Source organism: Pseudorasbora parva, chromosome 6 (genome assembly GCF_024679245.1).
Source record: "Pseudorasbora parva isolate DD20220531a chromosome 6, ASM2467924v1, whole genome shotgun sequence".
Classification (NCBI taxonomy): Eukaryota; Metazoa; Chordata; class Actinopteri; order Cypriniformes; family Gobionidae; genus Pseudorasbora; species Pseudorasbora parva.
In genome coordinates this window covers 20,480,832-20,504,062 of record NC_090177.1, presented here as the reverse complement: position 1 = coordinate 20,504,062, position 23,231 = coordinate 20,480,832, and the positions used below count along the sequence as shown (strand labels likewise).

The window sequence follows — 23,231 nt, the reverse complement described above, 5'->3', positions numbered from 1 at the left end:
GAAATCAGCTCAGGAATCAGACTACATGGTTCCACTGTATGTTTCTGCTTCATTTAAAAGAATTGGACAAACCTGTATCCTACCTCAAAATCAGCAAAAGTGTTTTGCAAAAAAATATGAACACAATAAGTACGTTATACTTATTTTTTTATGTATGTCCGTAGTAGTTAAGGCCACCTAATATAAAGTGAGATTCATTCACAAGAGTTGGACTACACTCATTGCTCTATACATTTTGTAATGTAGATTCTAAGGTTGTGCCCGACTAAGGATTTACACATTTGAGTCAGAATTGTCTAATCTTTTATATAGTTGACTGATAGTCAAATCATCTATGTGTGTGTGAATGGGTTGGGAGGGGCACGACACTAGTCAGCAGGAGGGTAATTTTTATTTTCCTTTACACAATGCACTATTTTTATTTTCCTTTACACAATGCACACAGCAACAACTTAATAAAGCGACCAAAACTGCCTGCCAACTGTGAGACGAATAGACAATGGCTCTTATTTAGTATGTGTTTGAATTATTTATTATTATAATAATGTGCGAAGCTCAGCGCCCTTAAAGGGGTCGAACACCGGACGCGATCACTCATCACCTCGCAGCGCCGCACCACCTCTAATATTAATCACCCCATATTGCTAAAATGGTATGATCCTCGTTTCGTAACACCCACGAATATTCGACTGTGAGATCGGCGGTCAATCCGGCTCTGCATATCGATGCATCGAATCTTCGACTATTCAGGGTCACCCCTAGTAGATTCAGTAACAGTAATGCAAACTACTTCAGCGAATAGTAGAGACCCTGGAGTATATTCGAATGATCGTGCTCTCCCCACCCTCTCTCACGGAACTGACGGAGCCGAATCATCGAGACTGCCAACAAGTTGCTCGCATGGACACGTCATGTTTCAGACTGTGCAGGAGACGTGAGGACTTTTCTACCCTTCCCACAGATAAAAAATGTCAACAGTCATGGTTGATGTTTATAATCCGATACCACAACCATTTAATTCAAGATCCTTCGTTTGTTCGGCCCATTTCAAGCAAGCTTCGCTCAGCGCCTTAAACTCAAGAAAGTGGCAATTATAACTGTATTCCTGCAAGCAGTAAGTAGCGATTTTATCCACTTATTGACTGTTTAAACAATTTCTGATTAAATTGAAAGTTTCTTAGAGACTGCATTGTCTAGATAACGCAAGATGCTAGTACAGTAACAACAGGAAACACCAAGTACCATACGAAACTAAATAGTGTGTCTAATCACAAAGGTTAATTATTTTGTATTACAAACCGTAGCAACCGTAGATACTTTGCTTAGATCGTTCACTCGATCCTTCTAGCAAACGTCTCCTTTTCCACCATATAAGTTAAAACGATAGTCACTCGACAAGGCTATTAATTTTGTAAAAGTATATATATTTATATTTTTGAGAACTTAAGTATGATGTTTTTGCATGCTTGTATTTCAGAGTACATTACAGTCTCTGCATAGCCTACACTGTGACTATATAAATATCCAATATCGTTGACGAAAAAAGACGAGTCATCACTAGTTTTGATTTGGGAAAGAAGATCGTTTGTTTGGTTGCCAGATGTCAGTAATTTAAATCCCCCAAACAGAGCTTTTCTGTGCAAAGAACATGTATACTATCCGGTTTTACCTAAACATGTCCAATCTGACAACCACATGCACGCAAGCTCTCTCTCTCTCTCGCGTGCACGGATGATCTGAACACACCAATAAACAAGTAGGCTGTATTTTATTAATCTCCATTTGAGATGTTCTACTTAGAGTGTCATTCAGTCGGCCTGTGCTCTGTCAGGACGATCAGGACTCACGAACTGAACAGCTGAACTGCTGAAATAAGCCAATCAGAGCAGAGCTCAACATTAATATTTATGACTCTTCCAAATAAGGCAAAAACAGAGCTTTACATCCTAGGGACAATTTCTAGGGTTGTAAATAGACCTGTAAAACTGTACCTGGACAATTTTTGCCCTTAAATAAGCCACATAACCTCTATGTAGATATCAGAGAACAATTTAACATAGTTTCAAATCATTCTAGGGCACCTTTAAAAAAAGTAATGCTCCAAACTTTTGACCAAAACTGTATATTTAAATGTATTGGAGCATATTTGGTCATTTCTATATGCTTTAATTTAAACACAACAAAGTCCTGAACATTTCTCACCATATGTTGTGCTTCCCTATACGATGGATACATTTTTATGAGCGGATGCTTGCGGTTCAAGTGGAAGCCATGACTTCACTTCATACATAAATGTACTGAAAGCCTCTTTTGTTATGCCTCATGCCTAGAGCCTCGGCATCATGATTGAAGGTTCCTGACATCTCTGCTCAATACTGTATATTTAGCACCCACAACTGCACTGCAGTTTGGGTTATTTCTGGCCACACATCAGTAAACAAGTTAGAAAAAAAGCGGCTTTACTAGCATTTCTGTGGTCAAGGTGTTCTGGGAACAGCCATCATTGCTCAGCAGTTCAGACCACCGCATCAGCATAAACTCTGAGAGAGATCTACAAACAGGTCACTGTTTTAGCAACTTCATGGAAAAGATACATGGAGAACATCCTCACATGTCATATAATGCCACTTTCACAGACTTTTACTGTGAATTTTCCAGGCTGGTGGAATGACCTCCCTCAACCCGAGCTTTTGAGCCTTTAGCCAATTGCAAGAAACGGCTGAAGACGCATCTTTTAAAAAGGGGTCAAGGACTGAATTGTATTATAATGTTTCCTGTGTTGCACTTATAATGTTAATATGATTTCACATATGATTTTGTAATAAAATGCATTTTTCTACCCTGATTTTAGCCCTGTGATTTGAACTCTCTGTTTTTAAGGGGCGTGTCTGCTGGAGACTTCAGTGTAAACGCCCACTGCTGTGATTGGCTGACATCTGCATATTAAATAAATATTACATGTGGAACTCGGTCATGTTTTTACCATTACAGGTTAACTAATCGTGAAAAGTGATTATAGCATAATATTTAGATCATATTTAATTGCAGTTAAATGCATTGTAGCCAATCTGTTGAGCACATGAATGCAGTGATCTCATCATTGCAGCTCAATTTCTGCACACTAACAAATTATTTCATCATAACTAATGAGAATAGTTGATTACAGTAGTTTTGGCGAGAGTCCAGAATTTATTCACCGATAAACTAGATCTGTTTGATTGACAGTTCCTGTGATTGTAAAGGGAGCGTTCTTTGATTGCTTATATCATTTAAATCAGTTTAAATAACAGATTTTTTCATCCTACTAACAGAAACAGTGAAGTGGAACCGTTTAGTCACTGGTTTGATTTTCTGATGCGTAGACAGACAAAAGAACATCTGACTCTGTGTGTTAGCAAAGCCTGCGCCAAAATGGAGACTGATTTACCAAAGAACCCACAGTGAAAGGTAACGAATAAATAATGCTCAACTAAAACTTTCACATTGTTGAATATAAATAACCACTTGATCCTTTGGTAAGAAATGTTATTTGAAGTCAATCCTGTATTGCTCTTCTCTCCTCGCCATCTCACTAACACGCCAGTGAGCAGGGCCAAAGTTGAAATGATGAAGTAGCGTTTCACCTATAGGCACCTTCCACAAGGAGTCGTTATCGAGTCTTGGTTACAATAAAAGCTGTTTTTGGACTCAGTTATAAAACTTACAGAATAGTATGATGACCTCTTATAGGTCAAAAGGTCAAGAACATTTTGATTTCTCAGTTCATGACCCCTTTAAATATAAAACTTCAAGTCCATATTTGTCACTTATATTCTCAACAATGTTGTATGTACAGTAACACGGCATAACAAAAATAACAAAATAAACCCTTTCAGGATGATAATACAAGACCTGAAGACCTGGAACTTTTAGCAACGTAATTTGTCTTGTCAGTAAATATTCATTTTGAGTTTCAAAAATTACAAAACCCTTTCCTTTTTAATACATTTTTAAATGTAATTTATTTGTGTGATATCCAATCTGAATCTTCAGCATCATTACTCCAGTCTTCAAGTTGTACTGCTTGATAGTTTTGTGGAAACCCTGTATCATGATTCTTTGATGAACAGATAGTGTATTATTGACATGTATTTTGTAAAATGTAAGTCTTTACTGACAATTTTGATCAAGTCAATGCACTCTTGTTGAATAAAGATATTCATTTCATTGGGGGGGGCTCTTACTTTTGAAGGGTAGTGTATTTGAACATTCCTGCAGCCAATTATTTTGCTTCTGCATGTGAGAGGGGATCAGGTGCCCACTTTGTCTGCTTGAAATGCTTGGCCTCTGATTGGCTCATTCTAGCTCCATTCTCCATTTTAAATCCTTGGGTTTAGCCTCCCCTTGTCACCCACTGACAAAGGATCAAGGAGTTGGCCGGTCAGAATCTGCAGGATTATCTCTATGGCTAGGTCAGAACTCAGGAGAATCTTGAAGCCCAAGAAACAGTTCCTCCAAATGTGAAAAGAAACTAATGTATCTTCTTACTTAAACCGAATCTATGATTCCAAAGGGGTCCAAGACTACAATAAGGATGGAACTTGAAGCTGAAAGACTGTGTAATGCCAATATATGGTTATACAATCTGCATGATCTATTATGATTTCAGAATCATGCAAGTTATACATAAGAAGAATCAACTACAACAATAAGAGAAGGATGTGATTTCATTTGGGCCAAAAGTACAGATCCGGGTTTTACTTGTCTTTAAAGAATATTTGTCTAAGTTGACATATGGCCACCATGCCTCTGATGAACCTTTGACAACCAATAAAAAAAAAAAAAAAAACTGTAAACATTGAAAAAGCTTTGTAAAAGTTACAAGGTAAAACACACCTTTTGACCTTTTGTGTCCTTCAGTGAGTCATTTATTCTTCCTGGTTAAGTTAAGACAGCTTTACCACAAAGGTGTCCAAACAATTGTCTTTTTAAACCCCACTAGATTGCGTCACACCATATGTTTCCCATTTCAAAACCCATTCAACAGCAGCTAACAGCTGTGTTACTCATGCACTTCAGAATTATGAATGACAAAATAAACATACTTTAAGACAGTTTACTTCTTGTATGAACATATTAAAAAAAGCATGTCACATCAACAAATACATCCATTCTCTGAATTAGACACCGCAACTAGATTCTAAGTACTATAAAGTGAAGACAATGGATAAGGATTTTTGATTATAAATGAAAAGCTGGAAAAGCTGTAAGGCTGGAGATAAACTGCCACAGGCACAATACTTGTCCAAATTAAACTGAGGTTTGAAATGTTTTTACAATGATTTGAATGGCCAGAGCCTGATATAAAGTGTTTGTTGAACTTTATCCAATGGTGGCCAATGCTTCCAAAAATCAGTAATGGCTTGAAACAATCAAGTAATGACAGTTTCAAAGTATATGTCTAAATTCATTATACTACTTCAGCTACCTTAAAAAGACATGCATCAGTTTTGATTTTACATGGGCAAATTTAGTACAGCATATCCAATGTTTTCCCAGAGGATACAAAGCCGTTTAAAAGTATCATGCATGAAGTGTGCCAATATTAGCTAGTCTCAAAATACTGTGTAATGCAACCGTCTGTTCTTAACACTCATACGACTCAGTGTGATACATTAAAATACATAGCCTGCAGAAAGTAAATCTGTTTGTCTTGCTAAACTCACTCTTAAATCAACTTAAAGGGATAGTTCACCAACAAATGAAAATTCTGTCATCATTTACTCACCCTCAAGTTCCAAACATGTATGCGTTTCTTTTTTCTGCTGAACACAAAAGAAGATATTTTGAAGAATGTAACCAAGCAGATAGAGCAACCATTGACTACCATAGTAGGGGAAAAAATACTATGGTAGTGAATGGTTGCTCTATCTGCTTGGTTACAAACATTCTTCAAAACATATTTTGTGTTCAGCAGAAGAAAAAAAACACATACAGGTTTGGAACAACTTGAGGATGAGTAAATGATGACAAAATGTTCCTTTTTGGGTAAACTATCCCTTTAAACTACATCTGAAGCTTATGCTGGCATTGAGTGATTATGAAAAACATTTCTGACATAAGAATCACATCATCCATCCAATATATCCTGTATTTCTGAAAACTCACTAGCCTCTACAGAATATGTTAGCTAACCCACTGTAAAAATGATATGTTCAATAAGTTATGACAATGTGTTTTTACATCAAAACAAGTTAAGAAATGTTGGTAATACTTTAGTATGTGGAACATTCACTATTAACTATGACTTTTGCCTAAATAAACTCCTAATTTACTGCTAAATAATAGTTAGTAAGGTAGCTTTTGTAGCATTTAGGTAGGATTAAGGGTTGTAGAATAAAGTCATGCAGAATAAGGCATTAATATGTGCTTTATAAGTACTAATAAACAGCCAATATCCTAGTAATATGCAGGCTAATAAGCAACTAGTTAATATTTAAAAACTGAACCTTAAAAAAAGTGCTACCGAAATGGTAAACTTTTTTATAAGTTATACAAGATGGAACTCATTTCCAAGTAGAAATAACAAAAACATCTAAGTCAATTGTACTTAAAAATTTCAGTGTGTGACTTTTGTTTTTGTTTTTACAGTATCATTCAATTATTTCCTGACATGGACTAACACCTACTGTAGGTTACTAATGCTGCGTAAACTCTCAAAAGAGCACATTTATCAAGGGGTAAAGTGTAATAAGTGGAATTTTTGGAGTTGGGCAGAACAAGGGATACATATGAGCTCATTAAACTAAATTATATTTAAAGACATTGGCTAATGAAAGTATCTTCATGGTCTGTTCCATTCCTCTAAACATGAAAGAAAAAGAAAAATTGGCAGTAATGGATGACTGGATGTTTGTTTGGTTTATGGCATCTGCTTAATGGCTCATTGGGAGCTTTCAAAGAGGCATTGGAGAACAGATATGTTCACTGAGACTTAATGAATAGTGTTTTTATTATTCCCCATATTACGTTACATTAAATGCCTTTAGGAACTGAAACGTTTAACAAACAATATCAGAATCTGAAATCGCTAACAATGATATTAAGTTGGGAGATGTACTGACACCGCAGTGCATCCTCTGGATAACAACTCTATTGTCCATGCTTAAGGAAGGAATTCCCCAGACTGCACCACGCCTGTTTGATCTTGTGCAGTGAAAAGCCTGATAAAACTTCCAGACTAAAATTAAACATAACTTCTTCAGCCTTCCTTCCTAAATCGTCTAAAATAAACAAATAGCTTAATAATGAAGCTTGAAATAATAACAAAAGCACAAAACCAGTCGCTTCTGTTAAATAAACAGACGGAGGCTTACAAGGTTATTAGCAATGTATTTATTGTACGCTGAGCCAACTAGGCCTCAGGAATCTCTAGGTAACAGGGAAAAAAGCTGAGCATACAAACCAGAAGCTACCGAAAGACCTCTGACCTCCCAGTTAAGGAATACGCCAGCCTTTTTAACTTCTCACAGTAACAGCCATACCTCCAGCTCAGCATCTGTATGCCAGGGAAGTCATCTCACATTAAGGAAAGTGAGGGGCCTTACCTGCCCATTTATTGGAAACAGATGTGAAGCATTGAATTTCCTTCCGGCTAATTACAGGCACACAAAAATCAAGATGTCCATGAGAAAAAGCTCCCAACAGATTGCGCGGGAACTCTCATAGTGGACCGGTTACAAATAAAGTAGTACTAAGTGAAGTCCCACAGAGTTTTTACATTAAGAGGGATTGATTGAGCGACATAAAATGCCACTGAACAGTTCATAGTGGCATGATAAATCAATAACATGAAAATCAATCATTTCCCCACCAAACTCTACAAATCTATAATGATTCCAAAGGCAAAGACATGTTTTCCAGCCACAACTTCAATGAATTTAAAAATAAAAATTCACATAATACAGTGTTTCATTTAGATTTAAAAAAAAAAAAAAAGGATGAAGACCATCTCTTTTTCTTTTTTAATGCCCAGCTGTGCACTTATGAATCATGCACAGTAAGACCTGGAATGTGCATTAAAAAAAGTCAATCAGTCGATTTTGACTTCATGTTGACTTAAAGTCAGCCCTCTGTGCATTTTCTGTACTTTACCTTTTGCCAAAAAAAAAAAAATGAGTAATTATGATAGCTCTCACTCCGTCTTGTCTTATGTCAAAAAAAATAAAAGGCTAGTAATGCGTTGTCACGAATCACGATACCAAAAGTATGACTTCAAACTGACAACAATATCTTGATACAATACTGAATTGATATGACAAAAAACTAAAATGACAGTTTTTGTAATTTAATGAATTTAAGAAATTAAATCAAGTAGGAAAATACACTGCTTCGCTCTATAAATTAATTATACACTGATTCTTAATATATAATAAAGATTAAAATTAATGACAGACAGAAATAGGTTTATTAGGCTTTAAGAATGGTTTACATTCACTTAACATATACCAAAATATGTTTGACTCCCCAGAATAAGAATGACATTTTTGATGATTCAAGCACAATAATCCACAAGTAAGGACTGTATTTGCGATTGCATGCTCTCTGAAAGGTGGCATTCTATGCGTGCGCTTCAGGTCTGAGCCCGGCGAGTAGCGCATTGAGTTATTTTCCAAGGCTTACACTACAGGTTAAGAGTGAACCCGTTCCTAGTCACCACACTGCAGGTTTTCCCCACAAAAGAACAAAATGCATTAAACTTGTGCCTGCAGGCAGGTCTTGAACCTGTGCCAAAGAATTTGACTCAGCCATTCTCTCCTCTGTGCCAGATCTCAATAGTAGTGTGCTTCTTTCACTACACTTTGTGCCCATGTCAAGACCACAATTGAGGCTATAGAGGTAACAGCAAGGCCTTGAGTTTCCAGCGGCTAAAATATCTGCTCTACAGCAGCAGGACTTCTAGTTACTCATCAATCAACACTGGAAGGGCTGTTTAATTATCTGGTTTAAAGGATATTGCTTTAGCTGGCTCTAAGTCATAGGTAGTTATAAAGTCCAGGGTAATTAAAAACCTCTTGAAATGTCATTCCGTGTCACCGCTCGCCAACTGCAGGCATGGAAACGCAATGTTTATTGTTTGGACACCAACATTATATTTCTGTGTTCCACATTTTTCTTTTTCTCCTTTGGAAACTTTGAAAAATTAAAGTTAGTAACTGTTAAGAGTGGATTCAGTGGAATGCTCTTATTTTATAAGACTATAGTAAAACAAATAATAAAGATAAAAATTGAAGCAATGACACATAGGTAATAAAAGTAAGCTTGCTGTAAAGAGAACTGCAGAAAAGGTCACATGTAACATTGTTCGATGGATTTTCTGTAATAAACTCCTTTTATTTCAATAGGACTTTACATTAACCAACAGAAAGCTTATTGGTTTGAAAGTAGAGATGCACCGATTGAACGGCCATGAATCGGAAACAAGCCAATTGGACGGCTTTTAGAGTTTTATTTTTGCCGATCTGCAAACTGCATTGCAATCATTTTCCAAAATGTAATTTGTGTGGAAATATTACAACGTCCGTAAACAGGATGTCAACACAGGCCAGAGACAGAATACAATGAAGACATATGCAAAGAGGAGAACACAGATGAACACAAAAAGGAAAATTGCCTAGGCCAACACATTCAAAAATTCTTATTAACTTATTATCCATGAACATATTTTAGACAACCAGATATAAAAACATTTTAGATACAGAGTTTCAGTGGGTTTTACCATGAATACAGACAGGTTACCACCAAAAGTAATAAATTGTGTTTGCTTTACTATAAAACACACTCATTGCTTCCCACTTAACAGATTTATTGGTGAGTTAGAACAGCCTGAACTACATCCAATGATGAACATAGCAATACAGTGAAATCATCAACTAACTATGACCAACTATCTAGCCCCCTAAACATGGAACAAAAATCATATCTTTAACCTACTCAGTATAGAGCTGCATTCTTTATGGCATGGGAATTTTATTGGGAAATGTGTCAAAATGTGACTGCGAAACAGACTGTCCTTAACTAAAATGTATAATATCCTAATAATGAACGGTAGAAGCTATGCACTTGGCAAATTTGTTTATTTTTGAAATAGTCTATTTTATAATTAAAATCCTTTTTCACATTAATCTTGACTGAAGGGCAGGATCCGGGTGAGGGGGCGAGTGAGGGGGCGAAGTAGAAGTAATTGTAACAAAAAGATAATCTCTTTTACACTAAAACTCTTCTTTTTGAAACATTCTCAGCCTTTATGGTAAAGAGATGATTCCAAAGACAGTCACGGGTAGGGTGAAACTGCAGTTTAGATCATGATGTGTGGGTGGAGGCCAAATTAAACTTCACAAGGCCAGTTTAGTCTGAAAACCACAAAAGTTCAATTTCAAACCAAAAACAGCTAAAAGCAAGCATAATACGGGTACTGTTATTAAAGACGACCATGCCCATGAGACATGGCTCCTCAGTCATTCATAATTAATGATGAGTCAAATGTCACATGAGTCATTTTTTCTCTATTTTTGTCTGGGTCCTAACACGATCCTTATAATACACAATGATCAAATTCTCCAAATGATAGTTAACAATCTATAAATAACAGCAATTGACCAATCAGAATGCTGTGCGCAGAGTCAAATAAACTTCCGCCATTTTCACACGTTCAAAATGGCCAGGAGACCGGTTCAAGCTCATCTTTTGAAAAAGAAGAGAACAGAAGGTATATGATATTTTGGTAACACTTTACAATAAGGTTTATTATTTTAACAAAAACTGCAACAAATACTGTAACTGTAACAAAGACGGTAACACGTATTTGGTTAGGTAATACATTAACTCATGTTAACAAATGAAACCTTATTGTAAAATGTTACCGATATGATTCACATTCCCCCAACATATTAGAAAGAATAGCAAACATAGCTCAAGTGAGTTGATTCCTCCCACCATTCCCTGTGAAAACAATTTTACAATTCGACCTCTGGGCACGTCAGAGGCCAAACTGATGCGCTGTGGTCACTGAATCCTGTGTGGTTAAGTGCTTTGTCAGATTTAACATTCCTCCTTTATCAGACAATAGCTCAGGTTTCTTTCCCACTGTTCATGCCAGCATTAATCACGCATGTGAGTAGGTCAAAAACACTGTAAACCATAACCATTCAGGACCTCAAAGTGGTTGTAATGGATATAGGAAGGGATAGATAAATATGAACACTTTTGCAGTTCAAAAAAATTGAGCGAAAGCAAACTGTCAGCTACTCCCTTGCCTTTGGATAAGAGCACATGGCTGAAGGCCTGTGGTATCTGCACCAATCACAATGTGCCTTACGTAAACACAGTGGTCTAAAATAACAGGTTTCAGAGTGGGATTGCACTTTTTCCATTAGAGAACTTTGGCATGAAATATATGGCCTGGAACCATTAGAAGCAAAGTTCCTACGGAAAACATTGCAGAAAAGCACTGAAACTTCTGGTCATGGAAATATAAAAGTGAGATCTTAAGGTTATGAGAAGTTTGCAGTGTGGGATGTGGTTTTGGAACCATCAAGAGCAGGTGGCTCCCAAGTAATTTCATTATTTCCAGTTTAAACATGTTTGCTCTTATAGATGGGTACCAGGTATGTTTGATACTGATCTAAGCTTGTGGCAGCAAATGCAGGGATCGCTTCAACTTCGCACTCGTATTTTCACCTGACATTATATGGATACGTCTTAATTTATCTTCTTTAACATTGGAACCCTGTTTATAAAAGCAGTAGAGAATTTAAGCAGAACTTTGAAGGGGAATAACTAGGCAACTAAATACATTTTGGTCTTAGATTGCTTCAGTGTCCCAAGTACAGGAAAGACTCAGGAAAGCCTGAGTAAACTGCTACTGGGCAGGGGCTTTTGCCTCTCATAGATACATTTGAATTTAATTTCCCAGGCAGGATGATGAATCAGCAACTTTGCAACAGAGATTCACTAAAATCATTGTTGCTGCCACTTTTGGCCGTGCAGATATCCTCTACTGGAAGAGTGCAGATTTCCTCTCTTATCAAACAGCACACATTGAAGGGAACCAGTGACTGTAAAGTCCTTCACAGAGGATTTGAGTCAAATGTCAATTGCCAATCTGCCAAAAGAAACACAATGAAACATTATTGGCAAGTATTTGGTCAGGTGAGATTTAATCTTTCTATAGCCACACCCTCACCCATAAGGCAACACAAGAATGAACTCACAACTCGACTAGCTCATCTGAATGACAAAGAGAAGTTGCTTGCCAACGGACAAGAGCCAGAAGTGCCCGGCTCCTGTAGAGGAGCTGTTGACATGCTAATGTACATCAGCCTCCTGGGTGGCTCAACTAGTTTTATCAGCAGCCTCTCCGGTTGAACCCAGCAAGCAGAGTGGTGTAGAGAAGGTGGCAGATATACTGAATAGAGGCACAAACGCTCAAAGGGGCCAATAGCAGCACGGCAAACCATGATAGACCCTGGCAGCCACTTCAGAAGAGAGCATATCCACAACAGCACACTCAAACACAGTATCCAGAGTACACTAGGTTAATGGCTCTTGTTAAAATGTCACTTAGACACACCTTTACACTTTTGTTTTGGTTAAACTCTGCAAAGAAAGTCTTTGTTATGTCTGGTTTTTGGTGAACACAAAAGACCACAAAGATGGGATTTATCTTTTTGGCTCTTTTCTTGTAAATTGATAAAAGGAACGTTTACAAAATCAAGTGCTCCATCGTCTGTCTTCTCATTTTTATTTTCCTTTCGCTGTGGCCTGAGGGCACTGAAATACTTTTTTTTTCTCGACATGATCTCAGTGGTGTAATAACAGCCTGGGAGAACTCAAAACCTATGGGGGTTGCAGGAGGCTCGGAAAAAGTAGCACCTCTTTCTAGGGCAGGCCGAGGCTTGTTGTAGATTAATGGAAGAAGATGTCTCTGCTGGGAACTTCCTTCACATGCTGTTTTCACAAGACACTAGCCTTTACAAATTCTCACCATAAATATCCAGCAAGCGCTGACAAAAGCCTTCTATGATGTATTGAGTGGTATGGAAATATTGATGTCATGCATTGGGATGCTATACTGATGATACAGAAGACCAGTGTACTTACTGTGTACTATATAGTACTTATTAGTAGAATGTAAGCACACTCGTTAAACAATATAACTCATGAAAAAAGACCAGGGACAGATAAATATTATATTTCTGGATGCAGTAAATGTATATTTTTTATGTTATTGATGATAGCCATAAACAGCTGATATTAAAATGATATACTATTTTGTCTAAATAACAGGGTTTGTACAGATACTGTAAAAAATAATTTCTAAGACTACCAAGCAATACTTTTCAAGGACTACAATCAGAGATCTCACAAACAATATTTTTTATTATCTTTCAAATTCTAAAAAAGATAAATATAATTTAAAAAACGAATAAAACTAAATGGTACAAATAAGTGTAGCACATGCAATGACTGTGGTAACTTTAACCATTCAAAGGATACTATGACAAAGATATCGCTTTATTTAAACTGATTTTTTGAGTTTAATTTTTTTCGAAGACTTGCATTTTAAAAAGTAAAATTCAAGTACTTTAAGCACTTTAACTACTTTGAAAAAAACAATGACAAAAATTATTTGTTTTAAATGCAACAAATGAATTTCGATCCATAATCAAAATTGATATTCATTTTGAGATCTGTTAAAGATTACAAAATGATTTAATAAATTACTTACTTTCAGTGTTAGATGATAGCAAAGGTAATCTAAATATAAAAAATGGGGTAAATGTGAATAATTAAATAATATGAATAAAAAAAACAATAATTACATTTTTTTTTAAATCTCTAATATCACCTGATAAACAATTTGCCACCAATATGCAGCCTTAGAGACAAAACTCCATAAATAGTTATCCTGCACAATCTTTCTCTAGTTTTGTAAATACAAACTGATAAATTTAGTACAGCAAATTATGCATAACAATACATGAGTCATGCTCTGGGCAATAAAGAGAGACATTCAGGTTGTTCACATACAAGTCTAAAAAAAGGCAAAAATATGTGCAGAGAGACAGACAAATATAAAGCCTTTCAGGGTTTTAAAACACCATTTAGCACTTCATCATAGAAACAAAGCTATGCATACAAGTATGAATATTTGGTAACACTTTAATTCTAACTAGTTGCCTATTAGCATGCATTATTGGCTATTTATTAGTACTTATAAGCACATAGTAAAGCTTTATTCTACATCACTTTATTAGACATCCATTAATTGTACCAAATAATTAAACACAACAAAAACTACCTTCCTAACTGTTAATAAGCCGTCAATTATGAGTTTATTTCAGCAAAATCATAGTTAATAGTGAATATGTGTTACCCATGCTAAAGTGTTATTGCATGTTCGGTGGAAACTGAACCTGTGATCTTGGTGTTGCTATTGCACATGTACATTTCTGAAAGTGACCATTTTCCGACAACCAAGTCAGAAATGGCAGCAACATATTAAGCACTTCTTGTGACCCTCTTGGTGAAGCAACCCTTTGGAGTGTTTTAAGAAATCATGGGAAAGTGGGACATAAATGGACCAAGAAAAGAACTTTGTATTTATGAGTATGGGTGGTCAGAATAAGGGCGCTTCTTATGAAGCATCAAGCCGCACAATGAGCACTCATGTCTGCACTTGCAGGGGTTACAATACCAGCTGAACTGCAGCTGTGTTTGGAGTCTGCATCCCGCTCTACCACAGACAGCTGGGAAATGAAAGATGAAGATTCCCACAGTGATGTACCACAGGTTACCTGCAGACAAATTTATGTGCAAGTAGATCACAGATTGTTGGGAACAATCCTTGGCTAATTAAATTTTGATTGTACTCTTTTAAAATGAAACATTTATTTCTACTACAAAACAATAAAAAAAAGAGGGATTTCGAAATGTCGAGTCAATAAATCTGCACATAAAAATGCTGTTCTAACCACTTTAACCCCAATCCAAACCGAAGTCACTTCACAACAGAACAAATAAAAAGCAGCACAGGCTGTTCTCCATATGTGCTGGTAAGTTTGCATTCAGCCACTTTTATAAATTATAGACACACCATTAGCAACAAGGCATAAACCAAAACTAAGGGACTGAAAATGAACTTGTGATGAAAAGGTAGTGACAGACGGTATAAAAGAGCATCATATCTCTATATTTCGTCGTTTTTGTTTTATAAATTGAATGCTATTGGTCACCCTTTACAACTGAATGTGGGCTTTAAAAATATTAAACCAATAAAAATAATTTAAAAGAGGCTGTGACTAAACCTCGTACCTCCATTGGCTCCTCAAACTGTCAGTCAAACCTCATAAACCGACCCTGCCTCCATTTACAATGTGCCGCACACAGTTCGAAGATCTCTGCTTGTTTGCAATGCAAGGGTAAAAAAGAACTTATGTTTAAGTACAGCATTTACTTTACTCAAAAAATGTCCATAAAGGCTAGCGTTTTTCGTATTTGAAGAGCGGAGAATTGTCTTAGTCTCTGGCGTGTAGTTGAAGCAAATATCCTGTTTCAATTATCATGAGCATAAAGCTTCATATTTTGTATCATGAGATTTTGATCATTAAATTTCAAAAACAATAAAACAGAGCACATATATTGCTACAATAAACTTTATATCATGTAAGTTGAAGAATACGTCATGCGATGCACTTACTGCCTCAGATCCTTGAGGCAGACAACATATATCTGTCATTCGCTAGTCAAAATCCTCGTAACTCCATTTGAGCTTGATTTTAATAATGTTAATATTATGATGACATGCAAGTGTCTGACCATAGCTAGAGTCACACAAAACCAACTTCGAAGATGAAGTAAAATATGAAGAAAATATGACAGGTGCGATATGTAAATGTGTTGTTTTACCATCACCAACAACATCATATAACTACATATATGACCTTATTGTGTTCCTTCCTGACTTAAGCTCAAGTTTCACATTAAATGTAAGTATTACTTTTAATAATATCTAGTTTTAATATACCATTTGAAGCAATACATGTTTGTGCAAATTGTATCCATGGCAAAAAAAAGATTGGGAGACACTAAATTAGACATATGCATGAATGAATAATTCACAATAATAATTGGAATAACATTCATTTACAAAATGCATGATTGAATAAATTTTCCTTCGATGTCAACTTTAAACTATTAAAGTAAAGCAATGGAACTAGCAACCAAATGGTTATGGGTTTGAGTCACAAGAAATGCACTAATAAACAAGCAACACAAATCACTTTGGATTAAAGCTTCTGCCAAATGCACAAAAAGTAAATCTAAGTGTTGGTTCTCTTGGTGCAGGCCAAAATTCCCGATTCAATTTAAATATAAAAAAAACAGAACACGCATCCAAAACAATGCTGTGCTCCAGTTGAGAACTCTTGAAGAGATTATAATACAGATGTTGCGCTCAAACGAAGATCTGCCGCAAGGACACAGTATTTCTGATGCCATCCGAACTGTGATGGGCAATACAGCTCATACGACAAAAAAAAAAAAAAAACAGGTATGCTTCAGGATTCTACCTTTTTTTGTGTAACATCTTGTGACATCACGTCCCGTTTTGGGTTTGTTTAGACGTCTTTGGTTCGTGTTGCACTCATATTTCAGTCGAACAATGGTGTTGTTTGAAAGCTGACAGAGACCTACATTTTAGGGGGTCTCGCTCCGCTTGTTCGGTGCACGCCAGGGTTCGAATGGCAGCGTTCACACTTGAATCAAATGAACCGCATTAACAGAGCAAATCGCACCAGAGTTTGTATTAATCTAATCAAACCTGCCACGTGTGAACAACTTTAGAGACCTCAGATTATACTAGCATACATTTTTGCCGTAAATCCCATTTCAAAGTGTGTGATTTTACTGCAAATAATTTAAGTACCTAACATTTGCTGAATGTAACAGACCATATTAGGTTGACAAGCAGCTCACAAACAAGATATATAAAAGCACACACTGAGACCATTAATAATCTCCTGTCCTCAAAATCTCATTGAACACGGGCCCAGTTATCCCAGCACTGTGCACCAGATTCCTCTGTGCTTACTTGGAAGACCACATGGGTGTTAAATTGACTAGGATGGCTGGACTATATCTAGATATTACATAAGATACAGTAAATGTGGGCATACTAGGGAGGCCAAGACGGTTAAAGACACAACAGAAATGAGCATGTAACTACAGTCTGGAGCAGTAAACTTAAAATATCCACAGGAATCCAGACCATCCTTAGAATCCAACCTAGATGAAGTCAGGGTATATTTGTGATGCTCTAATCAGAGAATCATCTCAGAATAAAACAGCACATTGTAACGCTGGATATCATGGGACAAAACACTTAAAAGGCTTTGTAGAGTCCAAAACAGAACTATTAATAACCATCTGCCTTTAAAGGGATAGTTAGCACAAAAATCATTTACTCACCCTCATGAAGTTTTCAAAACAAAAAGATACTTTGAAGAATGTGTGAACTTTTTTTGTTTATATGATTAAAAGCAATGGTGTCCAACGCAACACACTGTTGAGTTTCAAAAAACACTGAAATATTTCTTCTAAACATCTTGTTTTTGTATTCCACAGAATAAAAAAAGCCATTCATCTTTGGAACGACATGAGTTGCACATTTTGGATGGAAATCTCTTTAAATCAAGGGTTTGATATTAAGTAGAACTAAACACAGTTTCGGGAACAAAAACTTGATTGCTTAAGTGAACCGAAACTTTGTTAATAGATAACTGCATGTCTACATCTTAAAAGAGTTTCTTACTTTTTTTTTCCCATCTCAGATAAAGGTCAAACTAAAAGCAGATGGAGTGACACCGAGCGTGAACCCACTTTCAACTCTTTATCGTCGCACAAAACTTCCAACGACCTCACAAGTAGCCAGTTTAACCCAAAAATGACATGCGTCAATAAATAGCAAAGGATCATCTCTCAATTACCAGGCCATTGATAGTTAACAGCAGGGAGGGAGCACTTGATTGTGTCAGTAAACTAAAAGGTAATAAAGTGCTTTTATTGGGGTTTTGTCAGTGCTGATTGATACTTATGACCCTGAAATTCCAGTAGGACACCAGGGATGCCGTTGGCAACTGAAGCCCTAAGTGTTCAACTGAACTCTTTGTCAAATCTTAGGCAAGCTTGTAATGGAAAAAACACATGGCGTTGAGTCCATTTAATTCAATTATACTGCAACTGACACAGTGGTCCCTAAAACAAAGCACCGAGATCTCAAATTACCAAAAGCGATGGACCTCTGCTACACATCAGTAAACGGAGAGAAGCTCATGTTCACTAGTGTCTGAATGATAAGAGAGGGATTATACATGGTATGCAGGATGAACGCAAGCCGATTTAAAGAATCTGAAGTTATACATGACAAGACTTTCCGTTAGCATGTGATCAGAGGATTTTTGGATTCAACATCAAAGGCGTTCCAAGACATCGCTAATTTCAGATGACTAGTTAAACTAACCCCAAAACGTACAGGAGGGGGTAACAACTGTAAAGCCTGCTAAGAAGTTCCTCAAGAAAAAATGTACACATCTTACAATAGTTACTTTGAAGGGATAGTTCACCCAAAAATGAGAATTCTGTAATTTACTCAACCCTCAAGTTGTTCCAAAACTGTATGAATTTCTATCTTCTGCTAAACACAAAAGATGATATTTTGAAGAAAGGCAGTAACCAAAGAAATAAACGGACCCCATTGACTTCCATAGTATTTTTTTTCCTACTATGGAAGTCAACTGTTTGGTTAACCATATTCTTTAAAATATCATCTTTTGTATCAACAGAAGACAGAAATCCATAAAGGTACAAATTGAGGGTGAGTAAAAGATGAAAGTTTTTATTTTTTTGGTGAACTAACTCAACTTCATGCTAAATAGAACAGCATACCCTAAAAATGTATTTTCTTTCGATTTTGTGGTGTTAAGGTAATTTCACATGCTATTCCATTTCCAACAGATCAATTCAGTCAGTAGCTAAGTAACTCTCCACCTACATAAGTAAAAAAGTCCAAATGAATCTACCATCAGGCTGGAAGTATAACAAGTAGCAAGAAAGATGAGGATATTCTTTTTTCCACATTTACTTATCAACTCATACCAAATCATTTGATCAGCTACTTTGCCTCATTCAGCCACTTAATTTTAAAATATGTTATGAAACTTTTCCTGTATAACAACCAAATTTACTGCACAGTCCGAATAAAAGCACAAATTCAAAGGCAGTTTTCACAAAGGTGTCAATTTCTTTGTAAATGCCTAGCACAAACATTGAGACTCAATAAGCAAGTCTATGGAGAAGTTGTGCTATTATGTGATGTATGAAGAGCATATGTGATCAAATAAATGCAGTCTATATGCATTGCTTTAATCATGACAACATGAGAAAGGAAGCAATCACAAAACAGGGTAAGATCATCCCACCCATAATCAAGATAAACTACTTCCTTTTCACTTGATAGTCTTTTATTGTTTATCATGGTTGCAACTATTACATAATTAGTATATTAATTAGCTTTTTAAGTTTGTGTGCAGTGAATGTGCTTTAAATCAATGAGTGTCAAAGAATAAATCAAGTTGATCAAGTGTACAGACATGCAAGACGCCAGTGAGACCAACTATGAATAGCGCGTTTCTATGGATAAAATTAGACCAGGACTAGAACACACATGCAACACTTGAGTCGATATCCGTATATCAATGCAACTCAACATAACGTTCACATGATATAACGTTAATTCGCGACTTACTTAAGGCTGCAAAAAGAAGGGAGTTCAAATGAATGGATTAGGCTACATTAAGACGCAAAGTTTTGCTCAAGTAACTTTTTGCGTGCATTTTCATTGATACGGTTGCCTGTTACACAAAAACAGAGTGATATGATAAGTGTGTAAAAATGCAGATTAATCACTTACATTAAACAGATGCGACGTAAATATCAAAGGGATAATAAAAAGGGTGAGTTTATGGGCACGTATCCGCGTCCCCATTTCTGCCAGCCCAGCACGACTCCAAACACGCCGCTGGGAAAACCAAAGTCCGTCACTTGAAGCCACTGGGAAATGTCTTCGCAAAACTTTGAAGCGTTTCTTTTACAGCAAGGCCGTCGTCGCTTCTCCGTCCCACGCTTGGTGGGACTTCATTTGCCAAAAAAGAAAAAGAAAATCCGTTTGCTTTTGAGTCCTTGTGAGGTACAACCAAGAGAAACTGATGGTTGACTTGTGAATATCCGTTTTGTTCTCTTAGTCCACTTTCCGATAGGCAAGCAGAAAGTTCAGCATGCACTGCCTAGCGGATCACTTCAGCGCGATGATGTTGAACTGCTGGCGATGGCTTTGTCTCAAATCCTAGTGAGCTGCATACCTAGACAGCACAGTGAACGCAGATGACGCCCAAATATGCTGTCTAGGGAGGCAGCTCACTAGGATTTTTGAGACAAAGCCGATCAGCGCCTGGCATAAAAGGAGAAATGGAATTCCGGGAGCGGGATCTTACAGTACGTCTCTTACGTCTCTAACTAAGAGGAAACATTACATGTGATATAGGCCTACAAACTAAATTTGTATTCTTATTTTAATCAAATTAAAATAGGCTCCACAAAAACAAAAACAAAAACAAAAAAAAAATAGTGTGGCATTACCAGTTTTTTTTTAATGCACATAAGCTCATTTTAGTCTGCAAGGCCTGTTGTATAAAATAGTTGGACAAATTTATTAAATAGCCAAAGTTGGCTATTTAATAAAACACTCTATCGCATGCTTATTTCTGTTTGCTTGTGACACCAACGGGTAAAGGGGGATATGTTTGTATCCTGTGTATTGTTATTTATTTATTTATTTATTTTAAATTTTTAGCTAGGCCTACAATGGCTATTGTAAAGGGCTTGGTCATTTAGGATCATATTAAAACAAAACAAATGGCAAACAATCAGAAAGTGTCCCTTTTATTCGCTCTTCAATATTATTTATAAGTAAACCTTGAATTTACAGTTTATAGGCCTACATGAATTATGAGATATTTGCAATGTGATCATAATATCACTGCAGCTGAATTTTGAAAGATATGGAAGTTGATACAAAACGTCAATGTTATTAATTGTTTATTGTTCATTTTATGAAAGTAAGATGTCGCCCGGTATCTCTGACAGCTTCTAACTAAATATCCTCTGGTTTAGATCACTTTGTGGCAGTAGCACCACCTAATGACGCAAAACTTACGAGGCTCTGAAAACTCTGCTGAAAGATGGCCATGTTTATTACAGCTGGTTATTTTTATGGTTTGAAATTGGCCCACAATAAACGTGAACTTGCAATTACATCATATTTGACTAGTTCAGATATTTTTCACATTTCCCTTGGCAATAGACTCTTCAGCCCAGCTTTCAAGATCTAAATCATCCCAAAACAGTAATATCAAATAATATCGGTCTTTGAACCCTGAAAGAAATTATACATATACAAAACTGTAAATCCATCAGTGATGGTCTAACACTGCTTAGAGTTAGATTATATCTTTAGATATAACTGGCTCAAACAAGTGCATCAAAAAGCATTTAGACATCGTGTGTAAAAATGTGGTTTTGGAATAGATTAAGTCCAGTAATCTATAATTAAAAGAAGTTTCCCTTAGAAAAAAAGACTGATCACTTCTGTCATCTCATTCTGTTCCATTCAGAATTTTCTACATCCAATATCACAAGGACATCTGCACAGGATCTGTTTACATGCCTAGTCACATCCATAACTGGGACAAAGCAAAGCAGCTGCTTTCAATTTAGTCTTCATCTGCCCAGCTGCCCTCTAGCAACTCCAAAACAACACTGCAGAGAAAGCTGCCAATATGCATTACTGTATCTGGAGAAATTTTCTTAATGCAGATAAATGTTTCTTTTAACTCAAAATGGATGATGCCACATTGTCACATTTGACAATGTAGCTGATTGTTAGCAAATAATTAATGCGTTCCTTTTGATTAACGTTGAAACACTCACAGAAAAGTTGCACAAATTACAACTTGAAAGGGAAAATTATGTCTTAACTATATTGAATAATACTCTTGAAAACTGGTAAAAACGTGAATAAAAATCTTGAATAATCTTAGTTGTTGTGCCAATTATATTGTTCGCTGTATAGCAAAAACAGTATTAGGCGTTTTTATATTTACAAACGGTGCATGTTTGTCTACTCTAGTCTAAACCATTGTCTCCACCTGCTGGAGGGTACAAGGAACTATTCAAAAGCTAATCAGAATATTATTACAGAACAGACTATTCTTTCCCATATACATTTTATCTACAAAATATTAGGCCAACATGCAAAATTAAGAATAATTAGCGACAGACTATGCATGTTTATGTTATTCGATTATGTGTAGCTATAGACAATTAAAGAAAATACTACTCTTTGGAGATGTTTAGGGAACCACTTAGTTTTGCTGTCAGTCGGGTTAGGCAGATTTTCAGGAAAATCAACTTTCTAGGAAATAAAGAAACACACTGACAGAAAGACAAAGAGACCAAAGATGAAAAGTATGCTGAATGCAGTCAAACAACACTGACACCTGTGTTTTTGACATTTGATGACAATATTGCATGTGTTCAGACTTAGTTATTGCATGATCATCATGCACCAAGAAAAACAAAACATGACGGTTGAAGTAAGTGTCGTGTCATCTAGTCATACCAGTCAAACCAACTGCATGTTGACAGTAAAAACAAAAGGCTGCAGGAAAAAAGGACAAACTTACATGAATATATCTTTGAATTTTCCAGCAGACTGCACAGTGTTTTGATAATCTATCTACGGATGTTGTATAACATGTCTATTTTACAATGAGTAGGCCTATTTTACAACACAATTTCCCTAGCCCCGCCCACCACTGAACGGAGAGTGTTTTTTTTCCTACATTAAACAATGTTACAGTTCATGCAATCTAAATAATTAATAGCCCAAGAGGAAATTAATCAAATGTTTTAATTTATAAAGTTTAAATGAATCATAAAAGAAAACGTTTGAACGGGCAACCTTTTACGGTTACCTTCTGCATAATCATATTGTCCAATGAGACCTGTGTATGCAAATTTTTCCAGTAGCCTACAGGTGCGCGAACTCAAAGGGAAGTGAAGTTGTTTCATACGAA

General features: G+C 36.3%; 1 protein-coding gene across 7 annotated transcripts in view; it reads right to left on the bottom strand.

The window, feature by feature from the left end:
• The window catches only part of hspg2 (heparan sulfate proteoglycan 2), a 145,449-nt gene extending 125,037 nt beyond the window's left edge, over positions 1-20,412 (bottom strand). For all 7 annotated transcript variants that reach the window (XM_067446098.1, XM_067446100.1, XM_067446099.1 and 4 more), the window contains exon 1: positions 20,009-20,412. In XM_067446098.1, coding sequence (XP_067302199.1) covers positions 20,009-20,083 — 75 coding nt within the window. In that variant the 5' untranslated portion in view covers positions 20,084-20,412. The remainder of the gene's footprint in view (positions 1-20,008) is intronic.
• Positions 20,413-23,231: the final 2,819 nt, after the last annotated feature.